The 23,161-nt window shown below is 34.3% G+C and overlaps 1 protein-coding gene across 1 annotated transcript in view; it reads left to right on the top strand.

Moving 5' to 3' along the window:
- Window positions 1-19,099, top strand: part of LOC131166616 (uncharacterized) — a 28,955-nt gene extending 9,856 nt beyond the window's left edge. The window contains exons 2-5 of the mRNA XM_058125201.1: window positions 2,288-2,344; window positions 3,260-3,338; window positions 4,907-5,566; window positions 18,892-19,099. Coding sequence (XP_057981184.1) covers window positions 2,288-2,344; window positions 3,260-3,338; window positions 4,907-5,566; window positions 18,892-18,908 — 813 coding nt within the window. The 3' untranslated portion in view covers window positions 18,909-19,099. The remainder of the gene's footprint in view (window positions 1-2,287; window positions 2,345-3,259; window positions 3,339-4,906; window positions 5,567-18,891) is intronic.
- Window positions 19,100-23,161: the final 4,062 nt, after the last annotated feature.

Here is a 23,161-nt window from a genome sequence, read left to right as displayed (position 1 = left end):
GGGCGACCAAACATGCAAGTTCGGTAGACCAAACTTGAGACCATGCAATCGAACCGCGAACAGTTTGTAAAATCGCCTTGTTCAGCCACTTGAACCTGTCCACGGGCACCAAAATTTCAAAAATGTCTTTTTTCTTATGTGTCTCTTTGGGCGACTGAACCTATGGCTCGATCGATCGAAACTCTTGGGTTAGCCAAAATTTTACCGCGATTAAATGGGGTTAAACAGGGTTAATTTTCTTAAACTCTTTTAAAAATTTTTAATAATTCCCTATGTATCCCCAACGATTATAAAATTGGTCAAGTTTATAAATACAAGTTCATTTGCTCAGATTAAGGGTGATTAACATTTTGATTAGTAGCAAAATCCTCTGAATTTTTCAAAGCCTATTTTTTATACTAAGCCCACTACAAAAAGTTAGGGTATTAGTGAAGGATCAAATTCGTCACTAATACATATAAATTCGTCACTAATACTATTAGTGACAAATTTATAAGTATTAGTCACGGTTTTAAATTAGTTGCTATACCTGCAGTTACTACTAACTATTAGTGACGAATATAAAATTTGTCACTAATAATACATTATTTGTAACGACCTGCTACTATATACCATCCCCCCCCTTAATATATATATATATATAACATGTAGTAAATCTATCAGTAATACTACTGAAAATATCTCAGGCTCAAAAGAGTACTGAGGAAAACTCTGTACACAATACATCCTAAGCAGCGGTAAACATGAAACTGTAATCAATTATATACAAAACCAGAAAATCTAAAAATCCTATAATATATATCACAAAATACCCAATGATGTCATCAAAATCCTGAGATCTACCTCTAACCACTAATACCACAGAAACACCTACCCTTTCAAAAGGGCAGCGCAAGAACTCCTCTACCCGAGAGCCTTATCTGCTCGCCTAACTGGATCACCTAAAAAATAATAAATCACTGGGATGAGACAATACTCAGTAAAATGAAATATGTTATTACTAGTGTATGACTACTGAGTTACACATTTAAATCTACTATTATAGTACTTGAGATTGTAAAACTACTAGTTTAGTATACTGTACAGGTCACGTTTATTATAACTTAAAATATAACTGGATATCTGAGTTTTCTAATCACATATAATTCTAATATTATAATAAAACTACTGCTGCACTATATATCTGTATATATATATATAAACAACTGTGATAATACCCTAGGAACTGAATATCATGATTTAACCCCTTATGATAGGGTTGTGCAGCTCGTAGGCGAGACTTACTCTGGTTGGCTTACCAAGAAAGTCAATCCATATCTCTATCAACTATCTGGCCCACTGCAGTCTCTCATGGCATATTCCTACACTAACTCGTCTAATCGGCCACCTTAACCCAGCTTTCTAGGGAGACTGCAATCTCTCCTGGCGCGGTTAGACGGAATCCACACACTTCCTGAGATATGTGGTTGCACTCTAATATGAAATAGCAATGGTACCGTGCTCTGTTGTCTGAATCTGACTGAATATCTCCACAGAGTCTGATACTATTTAGTACTGATATATATATATATATATATATATATATATATATATATATATATATTACTGTTTTTACCATGATATAGAAATAATCATAACATCTTTAAACTGCTCTTACATAATTTGAATTTCTGATTGAATAGCTGAATAAACTAAATAATTGAGTGTTATGGATTTAAAGTCATGGCATATCGAATAATACTTTAAATCATATATCTGAAATCTGATATCGATATTTTCCTGCTAATAAGCTGTAAAACATGATATTTGCAAAACTACATAAATACTATACTAAACTGTAATAAACTCATGCCACACAATAAAGTAATTAAATCCCATGCTTTAAAATTTGCATCTCCCGATATAATAATAATAAAATTCTAGAAAACTGAATAGTAATACTGATACATATAAAATTTTCTGATAAATTTTCTAAAATTCCTAACATAGCATATTTCCCTTACCTGACTACTGAAACGCCCCTACAGTGTCTAGTCCTACACTCGTAGGGTTTCTTGTTCAACGCCTTGAAAACAATATCCCCCTAAACAAAATTTTAGTATTTCTTCGAGTACTACATTTCTTAATACCATCCATCAAGAAAATATTACGAGGAAAAAGTTAAAACACAATTGAACTAAAGTTTTCTAGTTTTGTTCAGAAGGTTGCTTCTCAAGCATTTTTTATGCAACTTGGGTTGTGCATGAAGTTGTTACTTAGATTCTGTGATATTGCTGCGGGTTTACAGGTAGAAGTTTTTGGGTCATTCAAGACAGGGATTTATCTTCCAAGTAGTGATATTGATGTAAGCATATTGCCTCCTATTTGTTCTCTTGTAAAATTATGAATTAACTCTCTGTATTCTAGTCACATACATTTAAATGCTAGGACACAATTTTTTGCACCATAGGGGCCAGATGAAAGAATCCTTGGTGTTTTAAAATTAAGATTGCCTGGCTGCTTTCTTCAAGTTGTGGATGGACGTAAAAATAATCCTCCTTGATCGTAGTATCATGTCTTCAGGTTGATTTAATAAGTTTTTGCTGTAGTGTCGCTGATTTGTTGAGAGTGATATAATTGATGATATAGATAGGTCAAATAGCATGAAAACACGCACCAACTGAAGGCCATAGTAATGCTTTAATTTTTTAATATAAATTATATAGACATTAATATAGAACACAAATATCAGCACAAGCAATCAAAAATATCAAAACAACAATCCCAAATTTAGGACTTAATGAAATGACTTTTCGTTTAACTTTCACTCATCCTTTCAAAAATATTTTAATATTCATTTTATCATAATTATCATTGTAGATGATTTTTTTTGGAAAAATTTTATTGAAATTTCGATAGCATGCCGTCTGTAAATTGGACATTTCCCTATAAAACATGTACCTGAAATATGGTTGTTTTAAAAAAACAAAACATTTCAAGAATGCATAACCTAAATTCGCTACCACCATGCAATTCACAATGTACTGCATCAGCCATGTAGTTGGCGTTCAACATAAGCATGTATTCCAGTAGTTCAATATACAATTCATATCGCATAATACCATCCATCAAGAAAATATTACGAGGAAAAAGTTAAAACACAATTGAACTAAGGTTTTCTAGTTTTGTCCACAAGGTTGCTTCTCGAGCATTTTTTATGCAACTTGGGTTGTGCATGAAATTGTTGCTTAGATTCTGTGATGTTGTTGCTGGTTTACAGATAGAAGTTTTTGGGTTATTCAACACAAGGATTTATCTTCCAAGTAGTGATATTGATGTAAGCATATTGCCTCCTGTTTGTTCTCTTGTAAAATTATGAATTAACTCTTTGTATTTTAGTCTGATACATTTAAATACTAGGTCACAATTTTTTGCACAATAGGGACCAGATGAAAGAATCCTTGGTATTTTAAAATTAAGATTGCCTGACTACTTTCTTCAGGCTGTGGATGGACATAGAAATAATCCTCCTTGATCATAGTATCATGTCTTCATTCTGATTTAATAAGTTTTTGGTATAGTGCTGCTGGTTTGTTGAGAGTGATATAATTGATGATACAAATAGGTCAAATAGCATGAAAACACGCACTAACTGAAGGCCATAGTAATTCTTTAATTTTTTTAATATAAACTATATAGTCATTAATTAAGAACACAAATATCAGCATAAGCAAACAAAAATATCAAAACAACAATCCCAAATTTAGGACTTAATGAAATGACTTTTTGTTTAACTTTCACTTATCCTTTCAAAAATATTTTAACATTCATTTTATCATAATTATCATTGTACATGATTTTTTTTTTAGAAAAATTTTAACAAAATTTCGGCAACATGCCGTCTGTAAATTGAAAATTTTCCCATAAAACCTATACCTAAAACATGGTTGTTTTCACAAAATAAAAAGTTTGAAGCATGCAACAACCTAAATCCACTACCAACATGCAATTCACAATGTACTACATCAGTCATGCAGTTGGCGTTCAACACAAGCATATATTCCAGGAGTTCAATATACAATTTATATCATATAATACCATCCATCAAGAAAATATTACTAGGAATCCTACATATGAGAAATCCTCGAGATCCAGCACTCGAGCAATCAACAGACTCTCGAAATCCTAAATCTGAGGAGTCCTCGAGATCCTACATTCGAGCAATCAATAGATTGTCAGGATCTTACACCTGAGTAGTCAGACATTCAAAGGATCTGGGGATTGTACACTTGATTGATCATCTCCAACAAAGTAACTCCACCTGAATGCTCGGGATTTTACACCCGATCGATCATTCCCCAATGGAGTAACCATTTTTCAAAAATCGGGACCCTACACTTGAATTCGCAGAACCTTACACTTGAGTGATCATCCCTAATTGGAAGAAATAAACACCTCTTGATTAACTTGAAAGCCATAAGGAGTTGTTTGGTCTGATTAAAATAGGTGTCTTTTATCTTTGCAAACTTGTTGTTATAAAAAACGTAGGAGAGTTCCTACCGTTACATTGAAGCAATAAAGCCTACAAAGAGGGGCAGGTGTCTAGCCCTAACCAGATAGAACAAGGGGTCTCTTATTATTATTATTAGTAGTAGTATTTTTATTATCGTTATTTTATTATTACTTTCTTATAATTATTTTTATTATTTATTATTATTTATTACTAGTTGCATTATTATTATTTCTTTAGTATTATTACTTTGGATATATTTATTGTAATTATTATTATCACTATTTTTTATCATTATTATTATTATTAGTATTTATTATTATTATTATTATTATTATTTACTACTATATTTGTTAGTATTATTATTATTATTATTATTAGGAGTACTTTAGGTTTTGTGGAAGAGCTTATTTATAGGCTCATTCTCGCACATCTCTCTGCAAGAGAGCCGGAAAAATAGAAAAAAAAGCCCGCAGGCCCCCTTGCGGGAACCTCCTTCTCCTGCAGCCAAACTCCCTGCAAAGACCCATTCTCCCTTACCTCCTTCTCTCCTTCGCACCCAGCCATCACCATCCCCCATAGCCACAGCTCTACCTTCGCTTCATCACCGCCGTTGTATCCAACTCCACGCCGCAAAGCAGCCCCGACCATCCATCACGGCTATTCCTCTCGACGCCCACTGCTTCTGGCCATCATCTCTCCATCCTCACTCTGCAACTCCGGCCAGTCCCATCAACTCCGGTGATCGCAGCAGCAACAGACCCTACGGCCAGCCCAGCTTCTCCTCATCTCCACGCTCGTGCCCATCCTGGAGCAAACGACTTTTCATCAACATCAGCTCCGGCATGCTCGACGTTCCTCCAATAGCAGCGGTCATCAGCCTCTGCAACACCCACACCAAGCAGGAACCAGCCACGGCTATCTCCAAGCCGCTGACGTCCAGCAGCAACAGCAGCCCAGAACAACCACTGCCGAGACCTCCGCCGCTGCTGCTGTTTTCCCCGAGCACCAGGATTCTCCGGCCAACCACCATTCTATCCTCTCGCTGGCACCATGGCCCAGCTCCGTCAACATGTGGTGAGTTCTCTGCACACACGCACACAAACACACACACTCACGCACGCAGCAACACACACACCTTATGTAAAGCTTGAATTTTTCTTTGTTTATTATATTAAAATTGTGAGTTGCAGGTTTCCTTTTTATTAATATTCATGTTCAAAAAAAAAAAAGAGTTTTATTGTTGCTTAATTTTTATTTGGTATAAATACTAATTGATTTATTCTTCTTGGGTGCAAAATTTTTGTTCATATTTAAATTTTTATTGTTTTTGTTTATGCATATTAAATAATAAAGATTTTTTTTTATGATCTTTGTTCTTGTAATTAATATTCATGTTCATCCTTTTTATTATTATTGTAAAATTTTTATTGTAGGAATTTGTTTGTATGTTTAAAGTTTAAATCTTGATATCTAATATTGTTGTAGGATTCTTGTATATATATATTAATGTTTGAAGGATCATTATTATTACTTTAGAGTTTTTTTTTTGCTAGAAGTTGTCTTAGTATTTAAGTAAAGTTGTCTGGATATTTAAGTGTAAGTTTTTGTTGCCTTATTTGTATTGTGCTAGGGTTTTCATCGTTGATGTGTGTTTATTTTTAATTGTGAAAGGTTTTCTTCATTATTATGATTATATTTAATGTCTGCCTACTCGTATTAGTATTTTAACATACTTAGTATCAATATTCTAGTACTTTGTCATATTTATATATAAGGGTATCAATTATTAGGTTAAGTTTGACATTTTGGTTTACATTAGGTAAGTTGTTATTATATTTAGTATGATAATATATAGAATATTACGGTATTATTATTATGCTTATATTCGGTATTATCTATTAAGATATATTTTTTATTTCTAAGATATATGGTATTACCTTTTATAGTGTCTTTAGTATCTTGATACATATATTGTATTATGATAATTTGTCACTTATTATCCTATTATTATATATTAAAACCTCCCATACTAGTATTTTTCAATAAAAAATTTCAATACAATTTCAAAATTTGGAAGTGTATTTTCTTAAGTTTTATTAATTATTTTCCCTATGATTTTAATACGAGGGTATAAGCTTTCGGGCATCACGTACCTTTAGTTATGAGGGAATATGTATATATATTTATATATTACGTATATTTTTTTTTGTATTATTTATTTATTTAGTTATTTATTTATTCATTTTACATGGGTATTGGTAAATTCACTATAGGAGTAATTTTAAGGACTTTTTAAATTAACTTAGGGATAATTTCAAATTAATTAGATACCGTTCGTAAGAACGGACGCGTAGGGCGTGCTCGTACCTTCCCATCGCATAACCGAGCTCCCGACCCCAACTCTGGTAATGTAGATCCATTCTATCCTTAGCGGGGTAGTAATTAAGTGTTCTAACCACACTAAACGATTAATGGCGATTTCGACAATTCCTTGTTTTTCATGAAAATTTAAAACATATTTTTTATTTTGCCACCCCAGGGCACACGCGCTCCGGGACGTCGCGACAGTTTTCACAAAATAAAAAGTTTCAAGCGTGCAACAACCTAAATCCACTACAACCATGCAATTCACAATGTACAACATCAGTCATGCAGTTGGCGTTCAACACAAACATGTATTCCAGTAGTTTAATTTACAATTTATATCATATAATACCATTGATCAAGAAAATATTACCAGGAAAAAGTTAAAACACAATTGATCTAAGGTTTTCTAGTTTTGTCTAGAAGGTTGCTTCTCAAGCATTCTTGATGCAGCTTGGGTTGTGCATGAAGTTGTTACTTAGATTATATGATGTTGATGTGATAGATTGAGTTGGGGTTTCTTAGGAATAATTAAATTGACAACACAATCAATAAAGTTCGTGTATTTCCCAACAATTCACAATTCAGCATATGAATACAATTAAACAACAGAGCTACCAGCATGCAGTTCAAATTACGTTTTACATACCTTCTAATGAGAGGAGCCACCCATATCATTTGGTCGAGATTGGTGCATCATTTGTTCGAACTGTGCTTGCCTATTCATCATGACTTCCAACTGGGCTTGAAAGGTGGACACCGTGTCTTTCAATTGCTGGTTCTCCACTACAACGGTGGACACCATGTTTTTTAATTTGTGGTCCTCCACTACAACGGTGGACACTGTGTCTTTCAATTCTTGGTTCTTCATTTCCACCATCTGCATTTGCCGAACCATCTCCTCCGCACGAGACTCGGTGTCTCGATGCGCCCGTTCCATGTCTGCGCGAGCCGCCGCACCCATAGATGATGATGTTGTTGGGGCGATGTATCCACTTCTAAGACCTTTCATCCAGCCCCTGCTCGTTCCCCAACCACCTGAGCAGTTATCTAGAAATCCGTCATTTTCTGACTCCCCTCTGAAATAGATGCATCACTCAACTCGACCATCCGTGCCTAATTTCAATCATGAAAATGATAAAAAAGAATAAGTAAGAATAAAACTTTGATGTTTTGAATCAAGTAATAAACTAAATTTTTATTTGACTTACATGTTTGCCCTGCGCACCCTCGCACCACTCCCCTGATTGCCGTTGGTGTGTTCTCTAAAAAAAGATCAGGCAGCGGCTCCTCTGCGTCAGTCTCGGGATCACGCTACATTATCATATAAGACATCATTAATATTAAGTCATGTAATGGTAAGATAGTTTTATATATAGTAATTACCCGTCGATGATTTACAAATAACCTCGACCCACCGCAATGTGTCGTAGGGAGTTTGCTACAGTTCGCAGCATTTTTTTCACATATAGCCTACAAAAAAGATGTAAAGACTTTTTATTAGCGACATCAATGTGAAAAAGTAGTGATTATAATACAAACACATCACCTGATAGTGTGGTTCGCGGAAATGGCGACACGCCACCTCCCAATCCCCTTGGGATATCTTATCATATGGGCGTGCTTCTGCTTGATCTCCCATCGTCCCAAAATGCTAGCGCATTTTCGAGCGATAGCTCTTAAATTTACTGCACAGTTGGAAATCCACACCCCTCTTCACATTGTCAGCCTCGAGAATGTCCATATCGAACTCCTCCTACATAGGTAACACAAATAGAATGTTAGACAGCTGTTAATTGGCTAGTATATTAAAAGTGAAAAAAAAAAAAAAGGGTTTGGGATTACTTACCAAAATGCGCATGTAAAGAACCATGTGCTGCTCCTAAGTCACTTGCGGCCAGTTGAAGGAGGTGACTGGAGCATACTGTCGGCATATAATGTCAAGCTCCCGGGTTCAAGATGTGCACCAATCCTTAAGCGGGGCCGTGTAGTCTGAAGGAATGTCAATCCGAATCCGCTGCTTAGTCATCTCTAGGTGCTTCTTTAGCGCTATGTTCTTCACTGCACCACGGCCTGACCTCACCGTGGATGTAGATGCTGAAAGCAGAGTTAAATTAAGAACAACATTATAATCATACACGTGAATAACCATCAATAGTTGAAATATAAATAAATTAATCATAGCCTTACCAACACTGCTCATCATGGTTGGCAACTCACCCTGCGTATCAGTCGCATCTATGGTATCCATGTCTGGCCAAGATTCGAATGGCTTAGACAATGATGGTGCTACAGCACCACTAACGTGCTCTGTTGGTCTTAAGGCTGCCGGATCAACTTTGTGATATGACATATTCGATAGCGTGGAAGGAAGTCGGCCACGATGGCCTCCTGGTGCCATGTCTGCAAAATATTAGACAAGTAAATATAAAAAGTATGAATATTAGATGGATGCATAATAAATATATTTTTAGTTATTTACACATGTAAGACACATGGCGACAACCTTCAGTTGCCTACCCCTACACGTCCTCAATATCGGTATCATCCTCACATTCTAAAGTGTCTTCCTCTTCACTACAGTACTCGACCCCTGTTTCATCTTCCCTATCAGTTTCCTCATCGTCGATGAAGTGAACGTCTACAGAAGGTTCAATTGTAATGTCAGCAGTCTTTATGGCTTCTGCCGTGACACCAACCCCTGGCAATGGTATAAGATCGGAGGTCTTCTTCGACAACATTGAAAGCAGATTGCGGTGCTGCACTGATAGATGACTCATCTTTTTGGAATGCAGCCTCACTGGCACTTATCTCCCCATCTGCAACTTTTGTAATAGCATATAAACTTCAGGGAGGAATCTTTTGGGCCACATTCCATTCACCCTTTAATTATGCGTCTTTAAGGTAAAACACTTGTTCTACCTGCGTCGCTAGCACAAAAGGGTCATTTTGATACCATGTCTTACTAAAATTGACGCTAGTAAAGTAGGCATCCGTGTTTATCCGAGTCCTTTTATTGCCAATATCCCACCAGGTACACTTGAACAGGTGGACGAGTGTGTTGGCTCCATAGTTAAGTTCTATAATGTCATCCAACACACCAAAGTAGTGAATTTCTTCATCTCCTTCTGTGTCTAGCACCGCAACCCCACAATTTGGGTTCCTCTATGCAGTTCGAGGGACTTTTTATGAAATCGTAACCCATTGACAATGCAACCGCTGTAGCGGTTAACTCATTGATCGGGGTCACATGCCAACGCGTACAAATTTTTACTTGTCATTGGTTCCTTATTATAATACATGACTTTCATCTATTAAATAAACAAGAGTTTATATGAGTAAACCGTCAATAGTAAAAATGTACATTGCTTCGTACTCAGGCAGTATTTGTTATTTACACGACTCCCAAACAAATTAATAAATTCCTTCTTATGTCTTTCATCAACATTCCTTTCATTTTGGGCCAGAAGTTCAGCTTTATGTTCGTTATATGCAACAGTAGTACATGTTAATGTCAACTAAGTATATAAATATGCATATGTAAATACAATGCAAAGTAAGAAGTTTGGAACCACGTACTCGATATATGAAACAGTTTCATCACAATTATTGAGGACGTAAAAATGAGCTTTTTATAGGTCATCCATATCAATGAAATCGTAAATTCATGCACCGAAAGGCCTAACATTTCTTGAAATATAAAGCTCCTTGGTTCTTCATCTTTGACATTAATCGCATGAACGTCTGCATTTCGCTCCTCACAAATGAACCTTGTGTCAATATCATGTAGATACGTTGAACAAAATGCAAGACATTCACTGTCAATGTATGCCTCAATGATTGAACCTTTCTGTCGTACCTTATTGCGCACATACCCCTTCAAAGTGGACAAGAACATGTGCATTTTACATAGCATTATATTCTTGTAGACACAAAAAAAAAAAAGAAAAAAAAAAAAAGGAAATCACGTGACCATTATACAGGGACTTTATAATTGACCTCTCAGTAGGATACATCCAACAATATTGAACCGGTCCTCCAATTATGGCATCCCTTGGTAAATGGACGGCTAGGTGGACCATCACATCGAAGAATGCTGGCGGAAATATTTTCTTCAGCTTGCATAGTATGATCACGACGTCATCATCTAACCATTCAAGTATGTTTACGCTCAATATTTTGGAGCACAATTATCGAAAAAAGATCCCCAGCTCAATCAGCACCGAGCGAACATCTTCAGTCAAGTGTCCATGAAGGAAAACAGGTAGAACCCGTTGTAGAAGGACGTGACAGTCATGACTTTTCATTCCTAACATCTTCCCTTCCTTCATGTTTATGCATCGAGCTATGTTCGATGCATATCCATCAAGGAATTTCACTGATTTCAACCATTCGAAGAATTTATTCTTCTGATCATTCTAAAATTTGTAACAAGCTAATGGCATGAGAATTTTTTTTCCATCACGAATGTCGCGACGTCCCGGGAGCGCGTGAGCCCCCGGGCGGCGAAATTAAAAAATCAATTTTAATATTTTCAGGAAAAATATGGTGTAGGAGTCGCCACTAACCTTTAGTGCGGTTAGAACACATGATTACCACCCCATTAGGGGTGGAATCGGTCTACATTACCAGAGTTGGGGTCGAGAGTTCGGTTACGCGAGGGGAAGGTACGAGCACCCCCTACGCGCCCGTTCTTACGAACGGTACCTAATTAATTTTAAATTATCCCTAAGTTAATCTAATAAGTCTTTAAACTACTCCTTTTATGAATTAATAAACACACATGAAAAATGAATAAATAAATAAATATATACATATATTCCCTCAGAGCTTAAGGTACGTGAAGCCCGAAGGCTCATACCCCCGCAATAAAATCATAGGGATATACACGCATGAAAATAAATAATAATAAAAATAGATACCCTAATATGCAACACAAAATATAAATATACCAAAGAAACAAAAATACTAAACATATTTAATATTAGTAATAATAACACAGAAATAATAGTAACAACATTGAAAACAATATAATAACAACCTTGTACTAACAATATTATATTAATAATACAATGCAATACTATAATCGTCGTATATAATATCATAATAAGATCATACTAATATATGTAGTAAAACTTCATAACAATATAATAATAATAATAAATAATACATAATAAAATATCATAACAATAAACTACATAATAAACTACTATAAAAATGAACTAATATAATAATGTATAATACTAAACATACCATAATAAAAATACCCTAATGTACTAAAATACTAAAAATAACATAATATATAGTACTGAGTATAAACATAATAATAATACTGAAAATACCATAATATCATATATATATATATATATATATATATATATATATATATATACATACTACCATAATAAGAAACTACCATAAACAATAATAATAATTACATAATAGCAATTATATAATAATAATCTACCATAATTAATAACATACCATAATAGTGAACTACTTTCCTACATAATAATGATACCCTAATAATAAACTAAAAATGATAGTAAATACAAACATAATACACTAAAATAAAGATAATTATACAATAATAAACTAAAATGCTAAACTAACATAATAACACTATACATAACTCTACACTACCATAATATATAATAATACAAAGAATCATGACAATAAGCTACCATAATATACAATTTATAACACTTACCTTAAAACAAATACATGCAAAAATGAATAATTAATTAAGGAAATAAATCAAATTTAGAATTACAATATGGAAACTGATGGAAAGGTAAGACAATGACATACTTTTGGAAATATATTACATTCTAAAATTCACATGCAAGGACCACCAAAATTAATACAAAATTCTAAATATATAAAAACATTGAATGAATGCGATAATAACAAAAACACCAAACACGTGCAACAATGACAATCCGAATATAAACTGATAATAACATTAACATTTAAAATGTAACCAATATGAAAACCCTAGATATTGAACATACAATATGAACATTACCCATTTAATTATAATATACTAATATTACATTGATAATAACAATAATAACAACATAAAACCTAAACATGATTATTAAATATTAAAACAAATACAACAACAATTATACAATAATATTAAATATTTAATATGTACAATGACAAACCATAATATATATGAATACGTATATATGATAATAAAGCAATATGAAACAATGATCCTTAATATTACATGATAATACAAAACAAATGTAACAATAAAAGCATACCATAAGAAAAAAATATATATATATACATGCTGATAACACAATATTAGATAGTAAACCATAACATTACATGTTTAAAAAAAGATGACTAGAAAATTCAAAATTTGACGCTTGAGACCCGATCAAACAAAAAGGAATCCTACAAAAACAAAATAAACCAATTAGTATTTATAATAAATATGACCAAAAATCTGAACATGGATATTAAATACTAATAATAAAAATCCTGCAATAATAATATTAATTATTCAGTATACATAATAAATACCACAAAGATTTAAACATCCCTAAAAAAAAAAAAAATCAATACGTGTGTGTGTGCTGTGCATGTGTGTGTGTGGGTTAGTACCGTGTGTGTGCGTGTGTATTTACGGGGGCTTACAAAGGGGTGCTGCCGGAGGGAGGCCGGGAGAAGGCTGGCTGTGGAGAACTTACCAACAGAGGGGCTGTCGTGGCTGTGTGTTGGGGAACTGGCCGTGGCTGATGTGGTGGCCGGAGGTTGACGACGATTTTTTTTATTTTCTTTTGCTGTCTATGCGCTGCTGTGGCCGCCTGTGGTGAGGACGGGTGACGGCCGGAGTTGGAAGGTGCGTGGCAGTGGACAGCGTCGGTGGCAACAGCGATGGCGTCTGGTGCTTGGGTCTGAACTGGAGGCTGCCAGAGATTTTGAGAGAGGGAGGTTGGATGGCTGTGAGGTTCTGCGGGTGATGGGGTGGCCGGAGAAGAAGAAGAAGATGGAGTTTTTTTTTTTGGCTCGGCTCCTTTTGGCCTGCTGCGCTGTGGCTGCCTCCTCCTGTGTTCGCCGCCTCCTCCTTCTTATAAAAAGGAAAAATTTGAAAAACAAACCCTAAAAAAAAAAATTCCTTTTTCAGTTTTTGGTATTTTTCTTTTTTTGGAAATAATATATACTACTATTATGGTTATAAGGAAATAATAATAATAATAATAATAATAATAATAATAATAATAATAATAATAATAATAATAATAATAATAATAATAAGTATAGCAAAATAATAATAATAGCAAAATAGTAATAACAAAAATACATAAATAAATAATAATATAAAAATAATAATAATGATAGTAAAATAATAATAATAAATAAATAATGATAATAATAATAATAACGGGATAATAGTAATAATAATAATGATAATAAAGGTAAAAATACTAATAATAATAATAAATAAATAAATAAATAATCATATAATAATAATATTATTATTATTCCTAAAGATAAAAGTACTAATAATAATAATAATAATAATAATTAAAAATAATATTAATAATAATGAAAATAATAATAATAATAATAATAAGACTAATTAATAGTAATAATAATAATAATAATATGGATAAATGAAATAATAATAATAATAATAATAATAATAATAATAATAATAATAATAATAATAATAAATATATTGGGCCAGGGTAAAAATGGGGTGTCTACAACGAAATAGGTGCAACTCAGGCCGTATTCCCATATCTTCCATATCCCGAAGAGCATTTGCGGTGTTCTTTGTCTTCCTATTTATATCCAGCAATGTATAAATAACATTCTCATAAATATTCTTTTTTATGTGCATGACATCTAAGTTGTGGCATAGTGGAAGATCTTTCCAGTATGGCAACTCGAAGAAGATGCTTCTATTTGTCCAATTTAACTCCTACTTAGCGCGTTTTCTTTTTCTACTAGTCGGTGGTTTCCCAAATTTCACATCTCTGATCAACCTGAGCTGGTTTAATATCTCTTCCCCACTTAGTCGCTTTAGCTGCAACCTTCGTTCAGGTTTTTCATTAAAGCTTCTAATACCACGAGTCCTCCAAGGATGTCCAGTTCGTAGAAAACGACGATGACACATAAAACATAACTTGCAGCCATGCTTCAAGGATAAGGATAAAACATAACTTGCAGCCATGCTTCAAGGATAAGGACCTAGCATCCTTATTATATATTGGGCATGCTAAGTAACCTTTTGTGCTCTAACCTGACAGGTTGCCATAAGCAGTGAAATCATTAATTGTCCACAACACTGCAACATGTAATTAAAATGTTGTCCCGATTTCCACATCGAATGTCTCCACTCCTTTTTCCCATAGTTCTTTCAACTTGTCAATTAATGGACATAGGTAAACATCAATATCATTACCAGGTGCCTTCGGTCCAAGAATGAGCAGAAACATATAAATTAAAGGTTCTTTCATACATCGCCATAGCGGTATATTGTATGACATCGACATAACTGGCCGCATGTTATACGGGTTATTCATGTTACCGAAAGGATTGAACCCATCTAAAGCAAGGCCAAGTCCGATATTGCGAGGATCACTAGAAAATCACGGATGCATTTTATCAAAATTGGCCCAAACTTCGGAATCCGTTAGATGGCTAAGGGTGTTTCCATCTTGAAGGCATTTCTCTTGATGCCATCTCATATATGTAGCAGTCTTTTTACATATATACAATCGTTGTAGTCGCGGGATTAATGGACAATATCACAAAACTTTTTTGGGGATCTTTTTACCCTTCTTCTGATTATTTGTATACCTCGGTTCACCACATTCTGGGCACTCGTTCGCATTTTTATGTTCACCATAAAAGAGTGCACAATCATACCTACACGCATGTATGAGAGTGTAACCGAGACCCAATTCACGCATGTATGTCTTCTCCTCATAAAAAGACTTCAGAAGTCTTTGACCATCAAGTAGTGCCACCTTAATGAGGCTTAAATGCATGTTGAATGCGCTCTGAGATAACTCATGGATTGTCCTTACATGAAGCAACTTTATCAGAAAATCTAATTTTGAGAACTTTTTATAGTTTGGATATAGGGGCACCCATGCATTCCTCATGAGATTGGAAAATGGTTTATCGAGTCGATTCAACGTACTAGGATCACAAGGTATGGTACCTGCTGAAGTAGATTCATCACTAGTACGCGACACACCGACATCGCCCGTGTCCACTGCAATCCCTCTTTGCAAGTCACCTAACATTTCAATTAATCCTTCCAAACATGTATCACCACCTGCTATATTTGCCCCCTCATCTTCATCGTTATCATTATCGCTCTGAATTGCGTAATCTTCACCCTAGAACACCCATGTTGTGTACCTTTTCTCCATTCCAAAGTCTAATAAATGTGAATGGACCAAATCAATGTGTTTGAATGTTATGTTTTGGCATTTCTTACAAGGACACCTTATTCTAGTGGCTTTGTTTGCACGAGGACGCGTGAACTCTATGAAATCATGTACTCCTTTCACGTATTCTGGAAAAAACCTACCCTAAGCATTCGTCCAACTCTTATCCATGTTCATTAATTACCCTATAACATGTTCAAGTAAATTGTGTTCATTACATTCTCAAAATGTTTATAATGCATGCATCGTGAATCCTATAATCAACCATCATACTCTAAAGGGTATGGATCCTATCCTATTCAGAAATGTTGTGGTGAAAAGCAATTTTAACATGTTCATTATTTATTATATTTGAAAAGAGTTGAATGTGTCCTAAGTTCACTTGTTATAATGAAGTAACAAGTGAATGTGTACTAAGTTCAAGTGATTATTCCGTAGGATAAACAAAATTATCGCCAATCTATATTTTCACAAAATAAAATAAAAATGAACTTTTTGAGAATATCTAATGAATATAATGGAATGTTCACTTGTGAAAAAAAAAATTATTTTTCATTTCTTTCTTTAAAAAATTGCTAAAACATAAAAGGTTATTTTAGTTTTTAGTTTTTCAATATTTAAATAGAAAAATTAAACATTAGTTATTTTATAATTTTCTGCAATAAAAAATAATAATTAATTAAATTTTATATGCGAGACCAATGACATTTTTGAGTTCCTAAAAGTCAATTTCATAGTCTATTTACAAACTCAATAATGTTCGCTGAAATAATCACAGTTTTTTACTAAACATCCTTTAGTACTAATTTAATTTGTTTCCAAACGTTACATTTTTATTTGGATATACCCTTTGATAGAGCTCTTAACTTTCTGGGCAAACACATTCTTTAAAAACATAAAACAATTAAACTTATTTATAAAATTTTGCCTATAATCTCAATTCTTACTTATATAATATATATATATATATATATATATATTGTAACGACCCAAAGAATAATGGTATTTAAATAATAAAGAGGGAGGAAAATAGAAACAGTAACAAAAGGAGGCAGTCAACTTCGTCGATGAACATAGGGGATTCATCAATGAGGGTACAAGAGGGCCTCGTCGATGAAGACAAGTTTCATCGTTGAGAAGATACCGAGAGAGGACTTTTGGAAGTCTGAAATTCGTTGACAAGGGTGTAGGTTCGTCGACGAACTTTCTACAGGACTTGTCGATGAGGTGACGTGTCTCGTCGACAAATCCGGCTTTATAAATAGCTGAAACTTGGACTTTTACGCAGCAAATTCACCAAAACTCTCTCTCTCACGCTCTCTCTCCTCTCTCTCTACAGTCCTTCCCTCTTCTCTCTTCGATTCGGGCCCCGTTAGTCGCCAGATCGACGATCTGAGGCCACCACGATGCTCCTGAAGAAGTTCTCTTCAAGTTTGCCGGAGCGGATCGTCGGTGGGACGAAGTTGGATTTCATCCCAAATTCAGGGTAAGACCTTTTTGTTGAAATTTGATTTTCCAGAAGTTGTAAGAAATGCTGTAGACATAGAAATAGTAATATTTTGTTATGAAATATATGGTTTTCAAGGTGTTAAGTGGAGAACCCTGCGGGTGTAGGACCTGTCATAGTAGGGGAGTTTTAGTAGGAATCAGGTAAGGGAAATATGCTATGCTAGACAATTCTAGTATGTTTTCAGTATAAATTATACGTTATTACCAGATTATTATTCACAACAGAAATTTATACAGTTTATCAAGTATGTTTAATATATTTTAAATTAATGTGTGGCTTGAGAATATAGATATAGTACAGAAACATATTTTATAGTATTTTTCAGAGTTATGTTTTACAGAATATATAGACAGTGGATATGTTTTACAGTAATTACAGAATATCATGATTATACAGTTTACAGTACCATGACATATAGTTTTACAGTTCATTTCAAAAATATAATTGATATAGATACAGTTTATCACAGCGTCATGGTTGATACAGTTATTACAGAATCATGGAAAAATAGATAGTTATATATAGAGATGTATTATATAGTATCAGACCTTGATAGTCCATTACAGATACAGTTTATAAAGTACGGTACTGTTGCTATATACAAAATAGAGTGCAACCACCTATTTAGATAATATGTGGTAAGTAGGTCGATCAAATGCCCACGTGTGGATAGGTTCCCCATTAGATATGGGTTGAGGAGGACTTATTAGACTGATGGAGTATAGTGGTTTATCTTAGTCGGCCAGCCAAGATAGATCTCGCCTATGGGCCGCACAACCCTATCATGAGGGGTTAAATCTTGACATACAGTTATCCATCCAGGGAAGTTTTCAACTATTATGATGTATGTACAGTTTCACAGAAACAGGGAATATATGCATATCTATATTAAGAGTATTATGCATAGAAACCTAAAATACAGATATGTTAAGCAACATGGGAAAGGTGATGGTTATATTATCTGTACTATATTTATAGATTCAATTATACACGATTATATAGAAACAAATTTTCATAATATTGTAACTCATTTGCGCACACTAGCAATAGCATATTTCGTCTTACTGAGCGTCGTCTCATCCCATTATTTTAACATTTTTCAGGTGATCTAGGTAGGTGAGTAGATCAGACTCGTAGATAGAGGGGCTTCAGTACTGCCCTATCAGTAGAGTGAGTATTTTAGGGAGTATTTATGTATAGCCCTAGCCTAGTTGAGGGTATTTTGGGAAACAGTCATATATGTAGATTTTGGGGAACATTTTAGCACTCTGGTATTGTATATTTTCTTGATTGTGTTTATATAAATTCCGCTTCTCGCTGCTTAGGTTGATGGTTTGGTTTAATCTAGTAGGTATCAGAGCATTATAAATTTTACAGTATAAAAAAAAAAAAAATCAGAACTGAAAAATAAATAGCAGGTCGTTACATATATATATATATATAGAGAGAGAGAGAGAGAGAGAGAGAGAGAGAGAGAGAGAGAGAGAGAGATTAAGTTTAGATTAACTTTGGTTAGTTCATTTATAAGAAAATTTAACCTATTAATTTAATTAAAAGGTCACTTGTAATTATCTAAGTAGGATGTGAGATTAATGCACAAATGTACTAAATTATTATTTTTAATTTTGGTAGATTTTGTGTTATTATCTATAGAGCAAATAATAATAATATATATTTTTAATAAACTCATAGTAAGCAATAATCATTCTCAAATTCCTATTCCTAAATTTTAACATAAATTATTATATAAGTCATTTTCTTTTCTAATTGTTTTTATAATAAATAATAAATAAAACTAATGGAAGTATACCGCCATGATTGAAATATTCCAATTCCACCTGCAATTTCCAATCAAACCCTAGTTCTAAAAAGAGAGTGCAAGGAGTGAGGATGAAGAAAAATCTTAGAGAATTAGGGAAAGTAAGAGAAAATGTATAAAAATTAGAGGTAACTTAAATTAAATTTGGAGAAAAGAGGAAGAAGAAGAAGAGGAGGAAGAAGTCTTATCTAAGAGCGGCGGAGGTGGCGTTGGCAGGAGGGAAAGACACTGTGATGGGGCAACGTGGCGACGGTGCGACGAGGCGACGGGCTGCAAGAGGGAAAGGCACTTTAATGCAAGTACCCTTTGAAGATTGCACTAGTAAAATGCATGTGTGCTCATATGGTAGGCTGGCCTTTGGGCAAGTAAAGATTTCAGGTTGATGTTGTTATTGACACCGAGAAGGTTCATGAACCACGATTGAGCATTAGGGTTAATTTTCCAATTTCATTCACATTCTCAACGTCTTGTGAAGGCTACCATCCATGAATCACAACCATTGGGGACCATAAAAAATTCTCTTCTTTTTGGGAAGTCTTTAATGAAAGGAACAATACATTTGGATTGTGGGAAATGGTTTTAGAAATTTTGAAATTTTGAAAGCTCAGCCTTTGAAGGTAGGGTTTCTAAGAGAAAACCTTTTTTGTACATATTTTCTTATGTTACTCAAAGTACCTTAGTACTCATGGTGCACCACCCCCCAACCTCTAGCCAAAGAGTCATCACCTCTTGCTGAAATGTTATATGAACTGGTTGTAATGTCTATTATTTCTTAAATACTCTAAAAATAATGCTATCTCTTAAGGACTTAGGAAATAAGTTTTTCCTTGTGAAGTTCTACAAACAAATGTTAAACATGTTCTAATGGAGGATCCACAAATGACTACTTATCATTATCTTATAATTGGAAAATGACATCTAAATTTGAATCCACTCACAGTCCTACATTTAATCAAGAATTGTATAATTTCTTAGACTACTTGTAAAATATTATGACAATTCGAATAAATTTTTTTTTTTTTTTTTTTTTTTTGAGGAATCATACTGAAGAAGGGAAGTTGGATGGTTCACAAAATAAAAAAAAAAAAAAAAAAACAAAGTTGCAAAACCAACCAATTTTTGTTTTTTTTAAAAGTATGTTTGTACATGAACCCCACGGGGGCAGACACCAAGCTCGGACCCAACAACCCAGTTAACCAGACCATGTTGTCAAACCTAGGTGTAAAGCCTTACCCCCACCACCTTACCCTACCTAATGCTACACAAAATTACTCTTTAAAATTAAATTAGTTTGCATAATATTATCGGAAAAATTGAGTTTTTTTTTACACCATAAAAAAAAAAAAAAGAATTAACACTAACTACCTATTACAGAGTAGGAGGCCATTGAAGGCATTATCTCTAGATGTTTGTTTCTTGTGTTCAGCACTTCATCCACAATGATGCTATTTCTTTTAAAAAGACAGTTTTAAGTTTTAACCTAAGAAGCGCCAATACCAACACAGGACGCATATACCATACAACACTGACATGGTGATATATTGATTTTGTAAAAATAAGGATGTAGACCTGTTTTTCCTTCTAGGTGGAAAAATATTGTGGTAATTTCAATTTAAATGAAACAAGCATCATTCATGCTCAATTATGAATTGCATAATCACTAAAAAAATTCAAAATAGAAAACGCAAGAAACATTCGTTCATTCATCAACAATAAAAAAATTGATCATCAACAACCAAAATACAGAATTTTCATTCAAGTTCCTGAAGATGCATTTTTTTTACATCATACAAAATATCAAATTAACTAAGTTAAGCTAAATTCGATTAAATGCTTTGAAGATCAACCAGAATTTTTACTTAATTAGTCAAGTTCCTGTGTATTTTTTGGTTTCCGTCAAAAGAAACTTCAAGGCCAGTGGCCAATCGCCATCAATATTAATGAAAATTTTGGGATCCAAGCAAAGGGTTCAAAACAGAGGAGAAGTATCAAACATAAAGAGTTGATCAAATGAGAAAAAAAGAGGCGACTCACGTTGAGCAAAAACCCAAATATTTTGACCCTTCGAGAGACAACTCGGAGAAAAGCTTTGATTGAACTCTTCTACATAGAAGAGGCTTGGAGCCTAGCCAAGATTGTCGTCGAGCAAGCCTAAGATGGTCGCGAACAGGGTGAAGAAGGTTGGCAGCAGTGAGAGACAGGGAGAGGGGTTCAACAGGGGTTGCGAGTCGGCTAGGGCTCCGATGAAGCCTAAGATGTCCAGCGAGAAGAACGAAGAAGGTTGGGAACAATAGGAGACTGGGAAAGAGGTTCGATGGGGGTTGTGAGTCCGCTAGCGCTCCGACGAAGCCTGAGATGTCTGGTGAACAGGGCATAGAAGGTTGGGAGTAGAAGGAGACTAGGAGAGAGGTTCGACGGGGAACGCGAGTCCGCTAGGGCTCTAACGAAGCTTGCTTTCTATCTACGGGGAATGCATATGGCTAGGGCGGCAAAGATAGATTGTGGTGGGAGGAGGACGATGTGTGCAGGGAGGAGGAGGAGCTAGAAGCAGGAGGGAGGAGGAGAAGCGAGGAGCAGAAGGGAGGAGTAGGTGGGGATTTGGGAAAGTGAGGGAAAATATACCGCGGAAAAGGGATTAGAGTTTTTGGGCATTAGTGACGGTTTCAAGACCGTCACTAATACTCTCTTTCTAATTTTTTTTATTTTTTAAATAATATAGCAGTAGTGACGGTCTCCAATTCATCACTAATAATGGCCTAGTTGTGACGAAAATCTATATTCATCACTAATACCCACCTTCTATTTTTTTTTTAAATAAAAGGACAGTAGTGATGGTTCCAAATCCGTCGCTAATAACGGCCTAGTAGTGATGAATGTCAAAATTCGTCACTAATACTCGCCTTCTAAATTTTTTATTTTTTTAAAATAAAAGGGCAGTAGTGACGGTCCCAAATCCGTCGCTAATAACGGCCTAATAGTGGCAAATGTCAATATTTGTTATTAATACTTGCCCTGTAATTTTTTTTTATAAATAAAAGGGCAGTAGTGACGGTCCCATATCTGTCACTAATAACGATCTAGTAGTGACGAATGACCAGATTCATCACTAATACTCTACTTATAAATTTATTTATTTATTTTTAAATAAAAGAGCAATAGTGATGGTCCCACATCCATCATCAATAACAATCTAGTAGTGATGAATGATCAATTTCATCACTAATACTCACCTTCTAAATTTTATTTATTTATTTTTAAATAAAAGCGCAGTAGTGACGGTCAAACTTCCGTCACTAATACTCTCCTTCTAGATTTTTTTTTTTGAAAATAAAAATGCAATTGTGACGGTCTCATATTCGTCACTAATAACGATCTAGTAGTGACGAATGACCAATTTCGTCACTAATACTCTACTTTTAAATTTTTTTAATTTTTTAAAAATAAAAGAGTAGTAGTGACGGTATCATATCCGTCACTAATAACAACCTAGTAGTGACGAATTTGCTCATTCATCACTAATACTGGCCTCTAATTTTTTTTTTATTTTTTTAAAA

The sequence above is a fragment of the Malania oleifera genome, chromosome 10 (genome assembly GCF_029873635.1).
Source record: "Malania oleifera isolate guangnan ecotype guangnan chromosome 10, ASM2987363v1, whole genome shotgun sequence".
Classification (NCBI taxonomy): domain Eukaryota; kingdom Viridiplantae; phylum Streptophyta; class Magnoliopsida; order Santalales; family Ximeniaceae; genus Malania; species Malania oleifera.
Note: the sequence above shows the minus strand (reverse complement) of the source record. Positions and strands in the feature narration are given on the sequence as shown.